The 13,528-nt window shown below is 45.6% G+C and overlaps 1 protein-coding gene across 2 annotated transcripts; it reads left to right on the top strand.

Annotated features, from left to right (window-relative positions):
- Positions 1-395: 395 nt before the first annotated feature.
- Positions 396-3,792, top strand: LOC132896002 (uncharacterized). 2 transcript variants are annotated; one of them, XM_060936734.1, is made up of 8 exons: positions 396-620; positions 1,122-1,299; positions 1,910-2,365; positions 2,458-2,657; positions 2,738-2,979; positions 3,125-3,284; positions 3,374-3,461; positions 3,567-3,792. In XM_060936734.1, exons 4-8 carry the CDS (start codon positions 2,537-2,539, stop codon positions 3,586-3,588), a joined length of 633 nt encoding a protein of 210 aa, XP_060792717.1. In that variant the 5' UTR covers positions 396-620; positions 1,122-1,299; positions 1,910-2,365; positions 2,458-2,536; the 3' UTR covers positions 3,589-3,792. The 2 variants fall into 2 exon arrangements, with proteins under 2 accessions (XP_060792717.1, XP_060792716.1); XM_060936733.1 differs by having other exon boundaries at positions 2,450-2,657.
- Positions 3,793-13,528: the final 9,736 nt, after the last annotated feature.

Below are 13,528 nucleotides of genomic sequence, written 5' to 3'. Positions count from 1 at the left end.
GAAATAGAAAGAGTAAAGTACGCTACAATAAAATAAGTATATATGTCGCAAGTTGTATTAAGTCAAGTAGACTACAATAAAAAATAAAATGTAGATGTCTCAATAAGTATTCCAAACTGAGTTTTAAATTCACACAAAAAACTAGACCAAGAGCAATTAAGCTTAGCCTACTTGCTAATGACAGCCATTCAGAGGCACATGAAATGGCTGGGCTATTAAAGCCATTGTGTGTGCATTCTGGCTTTTGGAAACTGGTTCAACCAGTTTTTGTTTTTGTAACTGACAAAGCTGCTACAGCAACACTTTGCAAATTCAATAGATTGCCATATAACTCATGAATTAACGTACACAACGGTATATTATTGTAGCAGTGGACTGAAATTATTAATCTACAAAATATGCGGTATGCCTTTAAGACTGCCTCGCATGTGTGTGATGTCATGTCCTGTAATAGCCATGGTTAGAGAGCTCACTGGAAATGAGAGGACAACTGGATGTTTACGTTTTTGCAGAGGTTTTTTTTCCCCTGTACACTAAACGAAAAGTCTAATGGCACAGCAATTCAGCATGCATCTATTTGAGAACGTTTCACCTTACACCTACAGCAAGATCAACTGAAGGTATGTTGATAGTACAGCCATTTATTTAGCATGTTAGCTACCATGATGCCATCCTTTATGGAAAGAATCAAACTCTGCACTACAGTGAATTGTTATTACTAGAGTAATGCTATAATGCAGAACAGAATTACTACAGTGTCAGTGCAGTAAATGCTATAGTTTGGATAAAAATAAACGGCATACTGCAACGGCTCTGTACTTTAATGCAGAGGGCAATTTCGTGGACAGGAAACACTGTCGTCCTGCCGCAAGAAAAAAAATGTATTGTTTTCGCATAAGGGATATCTGCTTCTATATTTACTAGAATAAATGGTTGTTGTTGCAAACTTTATGCGGTAGGCTATGTGGGTAGAAAATAGAAATATATTTTTAGAATGTGGTAGTTTTATATCATGAGAGGGTTCTATGGAAGTCATTTGTTAACATTTTACTATCTAAACGTTTGTATCGCAACGACCGCCCTCAGTTTGAAATGAACATAGACTGCTGATTGGCCACCAGGTTGCCTGACGTGGTGGGGGTGTGGCTGTGAAGACATGGATAATTGGGTTGATCGCAAACAGAATCAATTGCTGCTATCTTCGGACGCAGAGAGCACCTTTTGCTTCAACAGCTTCTACTTTGACAACAAAGCTTTGGATTCTACTTGACTACACGACTGGGATTCACTCCTGAAAAGGTAAGATTCATTTTATTGTGGTTAAAGGCTAGTTTATATACACTGTCTCAGGCTGGAGCTTCACTGGATGTGGTGCGCTATGCTTAGTTAAGTTGAGTCAAAATACATGAAGTTGAAAAATAATGGGCTATTTTTAGAATGTTCTCTGTGCTGCCTTTTCTGGTGTAGCTAATTCCATTGATTATAGTTAAGACTTTAATATTATAGTAATAATACTATAATAGCTACTATAAAAGCTAATTCCATTGATTATAGTTAAGTCGTTGACTTAATGCATCCATTGTAGTCCCAGCCGCAGACACAAGTTGCCAACAAGTAATTGCAGAATATTATATATATATATATATATATATATATATATATATATATATATATATAAAATATTCTGCAACAGACCATTCTTTTGTTACACATTTGTTTTGCTTTCCTGCTCGATTGAATGCAATGCTACTGTCATGTTTGTCTCACACATTCTTACCTCATCCCCTGTTTTAATCCTGTGTGTATTTTTGTCAAGTGCAAGTATGGTTGTAAACTGAAACACTGTGCTTAAATTTATGTTGTTGTTGTAATGTTGTATTTAAATTTTCCCCGCTTTTCATTGCAACAGGTACACATTGTTTGCATGGTATTGCATTGAAGCCAATGAGTTCAAAGAGGTTGGCCAGACAGATCTACACAAAGGAATGGAAGTGGGCGTGGCGAGAGGTGTTGAATGTGCGAGCACTGGTGCGTGCCCAGCTGGATGCAGGAGATGCAGCAAACAGGGCAGAGGAGTCTGCGTGAGATGCACCAAGCAGGGAAGAGCAGGCTGCGTGAGATGCAGCAAGGACAGGCCAGGCTCTGCAAGAAGCAGAGCAACAACATAATGGACCTCAACACATGCCAGAGATACAACCAGTGGAGATTGAAGAACAGCCTGAGTTCATGGCAAAGCCAACAAGTCCGGTCAGCAGCTCGGAGCAGGACAGCAGCAGTCCCTCAACCCATGTCAGTCCAGCACCCAGCCGTCGGACATTGGAAGAGTCGTACATTGAGGAACAAACATCATCCGACCCAGTTGAGGGTACATTTGCTTTGAATTTAATATTTACTATCTGATTACAAGTTCTTAACCAAGAAAGCAAACACTAACAATTTTCTTTTCAAGAACTTCAGGAATGACCCATGGCGAAGAGGAGGGGGCTTCAGGCATGGCTGCCATAATAAGGCATAAGTACTTCATACACACTTGTTGATGTTCACACAGGAAAAGTATATTGGGTATAAAACTAAAATGAATTTCATCTCAATTCTACCTGTAGTCCTGGAGGAACGAAAGAGGCTCCTATTGAGGACGACGGATGACACAAAAAGAAGTAAGTACTATATACACACATTTTCACATATGACAAGTATGTTCAAAAACTAAAATGAATTCTATCACAAATGTACCTAGCCATGGAAGAGCACATGGGGCGAATGACTAGGAGAATGGAGGCTATGGAGAGGAGGATGGAGGCTATGGAAAGGAGGATGGAGGGTATGGAGAGGAAGTCAGAGACATTGGAGGCTGCTGTGGTCTCGAACCCGCCTCAGCCTCCTCTGCAGGAAGATGTGCTGTTGGGCCTATGCAGCACAGTGGAGGAGCTGGAGGAGCTAGACAGGAGTCTGGCTCAACCAGAAAGAAGGAACCAAATGGTAATTAATTGGACATAATTATATATGAAATAAATTGTCATTGGTAATGTATTGATTTGGCTAATGAAAGTAGACCACATAAGCTCTCCAAATTCATTTTCATTGTATACTTATGTTTTTCTTGTTTTTGTTTGTTTTTTTGTAGAAACGTTTCCTTGAAAGCCTGGGAGGGGCGAATCCGGGGACAGCCATTCGTCACATTCTACGCCAGGTGGCTACCAACAATGTCCTGGCGCAGTACAGCCTGAGGGGGAGGAGAGCAAAAAAGCCTTTCCAGAACTTAACCCTTTGCAAAATTATAACGGGTAAGTGTTCATACATTTTTCAAATCAGTGTTATGCCAAGTTTGACTGAGATTTAAATGTGTAACTTTTTTTTTTACTTCTATTTGTAGAGGCCTGCATGCAGAACTTCCCTGGCAAGAAGGTAGCTGATATTGAGGAGTGCATTGGGCATTCACTGAAGTTTGCACCACACAGACGGTAAATTAAACTTAAGTCTTTTATCAATCGCTGAATATTCACAATAATTAAATGAAATGTTGGCACTAAGTTGGTGTTAAACGTTTTGTTTCTTATTCTTTTTAGGTCAGCTGGTCCTCAAGATTGAAGACGTACACCAACTTCTATGCACATGCACCCGTTTTTGGCATTTCTAAAATTTTTCTTATTTTTTGCCTTTATTGTATTTTATTAAGAAATAGTTTTCATAATTGTCTATAGTTGTCAGATGTTTTATAATGTATAATAATGTTGTACTGTGTTGCTGATGTCCTTACCAATGTTGTATTCTTGATATTTTTTTCTATTAAACTTTCTAGTCCTGCAACATTTTCCTGGTCATTCATCACTGCTTATATGTTCTGAAGTAAATAGTTGTCATGCAACCAAAACTTTTACAATGAATTACATACTACAGAAATATGACAACATTATGGTGAGGGAAAGAACATTGGGGGAACACTGAGGGAACCAAACATGTAACCAATGAGGTTACTAGAATGTTGTAGGGGAACCTTGTGGGAACCAACACATAATAAACAAGGTTGGGGGAACATCAGGAGCACGTCTAGGGAACCAAACATGTAACCAACAAGGTTATGGGAATGATATGGAAACGTTGAGGGAACAAACATGACATGAACAAGGATAAAGGGATGGTGTGAGAACGGTGAGGGAACCAAATGGGAACCACATGAGTAACGTTCTGGGAACCAAAATTAAACTTTCCTGCCAACCAATTGACAACCTAAACAGAACCAAAAATGACTTTCAGGGAACGTAGCCGGAACCAAACTGGAACCAAAGGCTCGTGTTCCAGGAACATTCTGGGAACCAAAAATTGTTAGTAGGGGTCACATGCATTGTGAGTACGCCCAATTTGTAGCACCTTTCCACCAGCAGAATACCTTATTTGCTTCTTTATTTCATGCTCATGATATTCTACAGTCCTCCCTCTTTTTCTTGGCTTTGTTGAAACCAGAATTTTAATCCTCTAATCCATAGAATTCATTCATTTTTAGCAGAGAATAGTTCTCGATTCAGCATCACTTCAAATGATCATGGGTGCCGCCATGTTGGGCAAATCGAGAGCACTGATTGGCTGAGCGGATATAGCGTGAATTGGAAGAAAATTAGAGTGGCAGATATCACGGTGGGCGGCACGGTGGTGTAGTGGTTAGCGCTGTCACCTCACAGCAAGAAGGTCCTGGGTTCGAGCCCCGGGGCCGGCGAGGGCCTTTCTGTGTGGAGTTTGCATGTTCTCCCCGTGTCCGCGTGGGTTTCCTCCGGGTGCTCCGGTTTCCCCCACAGTCCAAAGACATGCAGGTTAGGTTGACTGGTGACTCTAAATTGACCGTAGGTGTGAATGTGAGTGTGAATGGTTGTCTGTGTCTATGTGTCAGCCCTGTGATGACCTGGCAACTTGTCCAGGGTGTACCCCACCTTTAGCCCGTAGTCAGCTGGGATAGGCTCCAGCTTGCCTGTGACCCTGTAGAAGGATAAAGCGGCTAGAGATAATGAGATGAGATGAGATATCACGGTTTGATAAAGTGGCACTTCATGCAGTAAAAGCAATGGGATGTGTCACGTTTTGACAAAAAAAATCATTTGAGATATGAATAGAACTTACTATTGGCAATCTCCTATGTATATTTGTTCCAAAATTTTGAATATGGTGCTTATCGTGTTGCGATGACAGTCATGTGAATGTTAACATGTTAATGCTAACATGCTATCAGCTAGCATTTTAACATGCTAATGCTAACATGTGAATAATATGTTAGCATGCTAGCATGCTAATGCTGATGCTAAGGCTAACATACTTTGGCAAACATGTTAACTGTTAGCATGCTAACATGCTAATCTTAACATGCTAACAGCACTCATAACATGCTAATGGCAAACATGCTAACAACTCGTGAGCTAACAGCTAGCATGATTTGCTAATAAATAACATGTTAACAGCTAGCATGCTAACTCACTAATCCTTATATGCTAATTGCTATCATGTGTGGGCATGCGTGCAAGTATTCCTAATAAAGTGGCCATTGAGTTGAAGTTGACTTGTTGTCAAAGTCTCAAATGAACAGTTCCTTGCCAAAGGCATTATCACCTATGGGGGAATGCAGGGATGACTCTGTCAAGCTTCCAATAATTAGTGGCAATGTGGAAGAAAAAGGGATGGATGAAAGGCAAGACAAAGATGAGTGCGGGCCAGATCTGATGTGTGTGATGCGTGGGTTGGCCTGAGGTTTCATATGAAGTTTGGTGGATGTGTGGTGAAGTGTTACTGAGCAAAACTCCATTCATTTGAATGGGACCAAAAATCAATGGAAGCCTATGGAGGTAAAAAAGGGATGCATGAAAACCAAGGAAAAGATGAGTGCAGGTCTCAGATGAGGGGATGGATATGTGCAGAGACTTGGCCTGAGGCATCATGTGAAGTTTCTTGAAGTTTGGTCACTTGGGTCAAAAAAATTGATGGCGAGTGAAAGCTTTTTTCCCAAAACTCCATTCCTTTTCAATGGGGTGAAAAATGGATGAAAAAGTGGGGCACAAAAAGAAAGGAAAAAATGAATGCAGGTCAGAACCGAAAACATATGTCTTGGGGGAGTTGGCCTGAGGTACCGTATCACATGAGGTGTGGTGCATCTGCAATGAAGCGCGTCAGAGCATGACAATTCGATTCATGAGCCCTGTTCATTCTCTATGGGGGAAAAAAACGACAGAAAAATGACAATGAGAGAATGGGTGCATCAATCCAAAACCTGTATACAAGCACACTACACCGCTTCAGGATGGACATTTCTGAGTTGGAATGGTGTCGGCATCTCAAAAGCTGTAGGAGGAGTAATGGCTCCAAAAATTTGTGCGATAATAAAGAAACTTAAAAAGAACAGTAGTGTGCTTGCTAATTGTTTTATCATTCAAATTATTTTTTTTTGAAATACTGATTATAAAGTTTGTACAAGGAGTCAAACAATGATAAAGAAATCGGATGCAATCATTATTTTATTTACATCTCATAACTCAATACAAAAGGGCGGAGTAACTGCATGTGCAGACCATGATTTGCAGCAAAATGGCTGTCACAGATCCCTGATGTGGGTCGAGCACAGAAGCATGGCAGGCACAAGTTGATTTCACACACACGCTTTATTTTCCTGATTTTTTCTTTGTTTTTCAGCTTTCCCTGCTTGTTACTCACACACAGTCACACATGTGCCCGCCCGTCCACCCCCCCCCCACACACACACACACGTGTTCTGGTCAGGACTACTCTTCTCTGCTCTCCCCCTCCTTTTATGCTATACCATCCCTGCAACAAACACAGACACACATTGACACCAAGTGTAATGACTTGGCCACTCACCTTCCCCAACCCTGCCCTCCATTCACAAACTGATGCTTGGCCATGCCCCTGCTGCCACATACCCCCACCGATCGACTCAGGCCGGGGAGCCGTCCAGCCGGCAGCAGACCCCCCCCCCCCAGACGGGACAGGAACTCTGCCACCACCATCTGCACCCCTGACCTGTGGACCACCTCAAACTTAAACAGCTGGAGGGCAAGATACCAATAGATGATCCACACATTGGCCACTGGAGGGGCATGTGGTCCATACAGAGGGTGAAAGGGTGCCCCAGCAGGTAGTGTCAGAGGGCAAGGACCACCCACTTGATGGCCAGGCACTCCTTTTCAATGGTGCTGGACTTGCTTTCATGCATCAAGAGCTTGCGGCTGATGTACAGCATGGGACGCTCCTCGCCCTCCACCTTCTGGGACAAAACAGCCCTTAGTCCAATGCGTTAGTCTGTAAAATAAAGGGGAGAGAGAAGTCAGGGGAGTGTAAAAGTGGCCCCCCATACAGTGCAGCTTTTACCCTGGTGAAAGCCTGTTGTCACTGTTCTATCCACTGGACCGGATCTGGTGCGGGCTGGTGACGTCCGAATAATTAGGTATGAACCTATGATAGTAGCCAGCCAGCCCCAGGAACTGTCTCATCCCCTTTTTGGTCTTGGGCCTTGGGCAGGCTGCAATTGCTGCAGTCTTGTTAATTTGGGGACACACCTGCCCATGACCCAAGTGGAAACCCCGATACTGTACTTCCACCCACCCAATTGCACACTTGTTTGGGTTAGCTGTGAGACCTGCATGCCTCAGTGACTGTAGGATGGCCCTAAGGTGTTTCAGATGCTGCGGCCAATCATTGCTATAAATGATTGTCATTGAGGTACGAGGCCGCATAGGCAGTGTGAGGGTGGAGGATCTTGGCCATGAGCCGCTGGAACATAGCGGGCACCCCAAATAACCCAAAAGGAAGCATGACAAATTGGTGTAATCCAAATGGTGTTGAAAAGGCTGTTTTCTCTTGGGATAGAGAAGTCAAGGGGATCTGCCAATATCCCTTTGTTAGAGCCAGTGTCGAATAAAAGCAAGCAGCACCTAACTGATTGAGCAACTCATCAATGCGAGGCATTGGGTATGCATCAAATTTAGTCACTGCATTTGACTTTTTTCTATAGTCCACACAGAACAGGACCGACCCATTGATCTTGGGATCCAGGACCACTGGGCTGCTCCAGTCACTGTGGGACTCCTCGATTATGCCCATTTCGAACATGGCCTTGAGTTCTTCCCGAACCAGCTTTTTTTTGTGTGTTTGGGCAAGCGGTAAGGGCAGCTATGCACCACCACCCCCAGGGGCATCTCAATGTGGTGTTCTATGAGGTGGGTGTGGCCGGGAAGGAGCGAGAACATTTTGGAAAATTCCTTTTGCAACTTGGCCACCTCCTGTGAGTTGTGCTGGTGAGAGGTGGTCTCCACAAGGGACTGGAGTGGTTTGAGATGTTCCTTTTTTTTTTTAACCTCCGGCCCCAGCTCCGGCTTCTCTGGAACTACCGATGCCAATGCCACAGGGACCCCCTCGTTCCAACGTTTTAACAGGTTGAGGTGGTAAATTTGCAGTGCCCCACCCCTATCCATTCTCGTCACCTCATAGTTGATGTCCCCGACTCAACGTGTGATCTTGAAGGGCCCTTGCCACCTGGCGATTAATTTGGAGCTCAGCATGGGTAATAATACAAGCACTTTGTCTCCCGGTGTGAACTCTCTAAGGCACGTGCCCCTGTCATACAGCCAGATTTGACGTTCTTGTGCCTGCTGTAAATTCTCCTGGATTAAGTGCGTGAGGGTGTGGAGTTTTGCACACAGGATGAGAACATATTGAATTTCGTTCTTGCTAGGTGAAGGACCCTCCTCTCAGTTTTTTTGTAGCACATCCAAAATGCTACGCAGCTTATGCCCATATAATAACTCAAATGGTGAGAAACCTGTGGAGGCTTGCGGGAACTCTCGTACTGCAAATGGCGGGCTCAAGCCATTTATCCCAATTACATGCATCCTCACTTACAAATGTCCGAGTTAAGTTTTTGAGTGTTTGATTAAACCGTTCCACTAAGCCATCTGTTTGTGGGTGATAGACACTGGTGTGGATCAACTTAATTCCCAATAACCCATACAGTTCACGCAGTGAGCATGACATAAATGTAGTGCCTTGGTCTGTCAGGATTTCTTTCAGAATCCTGATCTGGGAGATAATACGGAAGAGTGCTTCCGCAATACTGTGTGCAGAGATATTGCAGAGAGGCACCGCATCCGGATATTGCATTGCATAGCCCACCAGAATGAAAATAAAGCGATATCCCCATGCTGATCATTCTAATGGCCTGACAAGATCCATACCAATACTCTCAAAAGGGGTCTTGATTAGAGGGAGAGGGAGCAAAGGCGCTTTTGGTGTGGCCACAGGATTTACTAATTGGCATTTGTGGCATGCCGCACACCACCGACAGACATCCTCATGAATCCCTGGCCAATAGAATTGGGCCATTCTTTGGGCTAGTGTTTTATCCTGCCCCAAGTGTCCGGCCATGGGATTAAAGTGAGCCACATGGAATACGTGTTCCCTGCAGCTCTTTGGGATCAACAACTGGGTTATCTGTTCACCAGTTTGAGTGTCCTGAGTATGCTCAGTACAATCTATCCTTAATAATAGTTAAAAATGGGAAGGCTGGTGTCGTGCTTGGCTGGAGAGTTTGACCAACGATTACTCACTTGGTCAAATGCATGACACGGAGTCTCGTCTCATGACTGCTCTAATGGGAAATCCTCAAGGGAATCCCTGAGAGAGGGAGGAGGGGCGAGCTGCTCCTCACTCCTCATATTGCCCTGACACGGTGCTGATGTAGGTGGCTCTGTGACAGCTTCCCCAGTCAATGCCACACCAGAATCTTCCCATGACACATTAATGCAGGACCCACCTCTCACTATGTGTTCCATCAGTTCTTTAAACCCTGGTCAATCAGTCCCCAAAATCAGTGAGTGGGTGAGACGAGGATTAACCACTGCCTTAATTCTATGCGTTTGGCCCCAGAATATGGACAGACACTAGAGGATAATTGTGAACATCCCCATGCACACAACACCTTCACCACTTGTGCTCTCCCCAATGTCTTGCCTTGCACCAGGTTTTGGTGAATTGAGGTCTGATTATTAGTGGAATCCACCAACACACGTGTATCCCCTTGAACACTTACTGGTATGCAATACATTCTGGCCCAGTTGGGGGCGATCTCTGGTGCATTGGGGATCTGTATCACAGCTATCACCTCCATTGCAAAGCCCTGACTCTGGAGATGCTCCGGCCCCCCGCCACACCAGCACACCGACCCAGCCTTTCCCTCTGCACTGGCATTATGGGCATCACTCACCTGAGGAGGAGAAGACACAGACATGGAAGAGGTAGATGGGAGGATATCATGGGTGTGATGGGCCAGCTGGGGAGGAGCTGGCTGCCACCTTGCGGTGGGGGAACGGGGTGGGGAAGAGAGAGCGGGAGAAGGGGGGAAAAAGGAAAGCGAGAGACAGGAAACAAGGAGAGGCACTTTGTCTGCCTGTCATCAGAACTGCCTACAGATGGTCCTCCACCAACTCCATGGCTTGTTCAAGCGATGCCAGACGATGACACTGGACCCATTCCACCATTCCTTCCAGAAGTCGAGAGATGAACTGTTCCAGTGTCACCAGATTGACGATCCTGTCGGCGTCACAGTCTTCCGCCCTCAGCCACCACTGGCAGGCATCCTGGAGTTGCTGGCTAAATGCGAACAGCTGGCCAACCTCCTCGAAAACCAGTGTCCAAAAGCGCTGGCAATTGTTGTTCTGGGGAGCAGCTGACATGCTGCAGGATGGCTTTTCTTCAGGTCAGCATACATAAGTTGGCTGTCAGCAGGAAGCTGCTGTGCTGCGAGCTGCGCCTCACCAGTCAGAAGTGGAAGGAGGTGCACCACATGCTGCTTGAGCGGCCACCCCCATGTTTTGGCCGAGGGCGAGGAATGCTTCCAGATTGTCCTGTGGGCCCATCTTCGTGAGGGTGCCTGCTGTGGTAATGGTCAAAGCCCCTGCTGACACAAGCAGATACCAGAACGCCTGGTGATCTCCCTGCTGGGCCAGCATCAAGGCTTCAAAGCGTTTCTCTTGCTCCTTCCAGAGGGCAGTCAGCGCTTGTCACTGGTACTGCTGGGTGGTAGCAAGGGCATGGATGAGTTCTTTGAATGGGGAGGACTTCATGTGGTGGTTCTCTTCTGTACTCACGGATTTTGGCACCACTGTAACAGATCCCTGATGTGGGTGGAGCACAGAAGCATGGCAGGCGGGAGTTGATTTCACACACATGCTTTTATTTTCCTTATTTTCTTAGCTTTTCAGCTTTATCCACTTGTTACTGTCACACGTGTCTCACTCGCACGCGCATGTGTTCTGGTCAGGACCCCTCTTCCCTGCTCTCCCCCTCCTTTTATACTCCACCATCCCTGTAACAAACAAACACACACACACACACACACACACACACACACACACACACACACACACACACACACACCTTAATTGACACCAGGTGTAATGACTTGGCCACTCACCTTCCCCGACCCCGCCCTCCATTCACAAACTGATGCTTGGCCACACCCCTGCTACCACAATGGCTTTCCACCGTAATGTGTATGACCAGACCGTTATTCATAGGCAGTTAATTGCAGTTCACTCAGGCGATCAAAATAATTTGAATGACAATACAATTTTACTGGGTTTTTTTTTCCATGTGTGTGTTTATTTAGTACATTGAATAGCTTTGGGTTTTCTGCTGTTTGAGTTTTTGAGGTGTGTGTGGGGGGTAGGGTAACTGTAGGCAATATAATGTGGGCACATTATTTATTTTTTTATTTTTTGTCTTGACTGTTTTCTAATGCTTTGTAAACTGAATGTTTAAAATAGATTGGGTAAACTTGTTAGGACTTGGACTGTTTTGGCCTCTAGAGGCCGCTGTTATTTCCTTTTCATGTCTTGTTTATTTTGGCCTCTAGAGGCCGCCACTGTTCCTGTGTTTTGTGTTTTTGTTAATTGCCTGTTAGTCCTAATTATCTTCACCTGTGTCCTTAATTAGTTTGTGTATTTATACCCCTGAGTTCAGTCCTCTTGTCACGGAGTCTTTGTGCTGTTATGTTTATCTCCAGTTTCCTTTGTACTGTGTTTTGTGGATCTTCTGAGCTTTTGCATTTTTGCCTTTTTCTTTTTGAATTATACTCTTTGTTTTTGTTTTTTTGTTTTGCCCTGGATTGTATATAGTGTACATAGTATAAATAAACCTTTTGTTACTTTTTCTACTTCCGCCTCACGCCTCTGCATTTGAGTCATTCCCCTGGTGGGGATTGACAGTGGGGGTTTGCTGGATCATCACACCAACGAACCAGGTTCAAATCCCAGCAAAACCCTAACAGAAAGACTCCGTCTTCACCAAGTTGGACCTACGGAACGCATACCACCTCATCCGTATCCGACAGGGAGACGAGTGGAAGACTGCCTTTAACACCCCGTCTGGGCACTACGAATACCAGGTGATGCCCTTCGGACTCACCAACGCACCAGCTGTTTTTCAGGCCCTAATCAATGACGTCTTAAGAGACATGATTAACCTGTACGTCTTTGTCTACCTCGATGACATCCTTATCTTTTCCAAGACCATGCAGGAGCACCGCCACCATGTCCGCCAGGTTCTCCAGAGGCTGCTACAGAACAATCTGTTCGCCAAGGCCCAGAAATGCGAATTTCATGTTCCCGAGGTCTCCTTTCTGGGATTTATTGTACGGACAGGCCAACTCCAAATGGACCCTGCCAAGACCCTGGCCGTCCGGGACTGGCCTACTCCCAAGTCCGTTAAGGAGGTTCAGCGGTTCTTAGGATTCGCTAACTTCTACCGCAAGTTCATCAGGAACTTCAGTTCTGTGGCAGCACCCATGTCAGACCTCACCAAAGGGACAGGTGGCTCTTATGGCTGGTCTCCTCAGGCAGAAAAGGCGTTCAAAGACCTCAAGGCCCGCTTCTGCACGGCACCCATTCTGGTCCTCCCGGACACCTCCCAACCATTCATCGTGGAGGTGGACGCCTCGGACAGTGGTGTCGGCGCGGTACTCTCTCAACGTTCGGAAGGAAAGCTGCACCCCTGCGCTTACTTCTCCCACCGCCTGAGTCCTGCGGAGTCCCGGTACGATGTGGGGGATCGAGAACTGTTAGCGGTCAAACTGGCCCTTGAGGAGTGGAGGCACTGGCTGGAGGGAGCGCAACATCCATTCCTGGTTTGGACTGACCACAAGAACCTGGAGTACCTCCAGCAAGCCAAGAGACTGAACCCTCGACAGGCTAGGTGGGCCCTGTTTTTCAGTCGGTTTGACTTCACCCTCTCGTACCGTCCCGGCTCCAAGAACACCAAACCTGACGCACTGTCCAGGCTGTTCTCTGCCACTAACAGGGAGAATGAAGTCGGGCCTATTATCCCGGTGTCCCGGATTGTGGCCCCTGTCCGCTGGGGTATTGAGGAGGCTGTTCGACGAGCCCAACGCCAGGACCCCGGTCCTGGGACGGGGCCACCGGGCCTCTTGTATGTCCCACATCAAGCCCGGGCCAAGGTTCTCCAGTGGGGTCACTCTTCCCCT

Source organism: Neoarius graeffei, chromosome 13, assembly GCF_027579695.1.
Source record: "Neoarius graeffei isolate fNeoGra1 chromosome 13, fNeoGra1.pri, whole genome shotgun sequence".
Classification (NCBI taxonomy): Eukaryota; Metazoa; Chordata; class Actinopteri; order Siluriformes; family Ariidae; genus Neoarius; species Neoarius graeffei.
The sequence above is the reverse complement of the archived record's forward strand: the minus strand, read 5'-3'. Positions and strand labels throughout refer to the sequence as shown.

Coding starts and splice junctions, on each gene's coding strand:
- LOC132896002 (XM_060936734.1), top strand. CDS start 2,537: ATGTTCACACAGGAAAAGTATATTGGGTATAAAACTAAAATGAATTTC. Junction 2,658..2,737: donor GACGGATGACACAAAAAGAA/GTAAGTACTATA, acceptor AAATGTACCTAG/CCATGGAAGAGCACATGGGG. Junction 2,980..3,124: donor CAGAAAGAAGGAACCAAATG/GTAATTAATTGG, acceptor GTTTTTTTGTAG/AAACGTTTCCTTGAAAGCCT.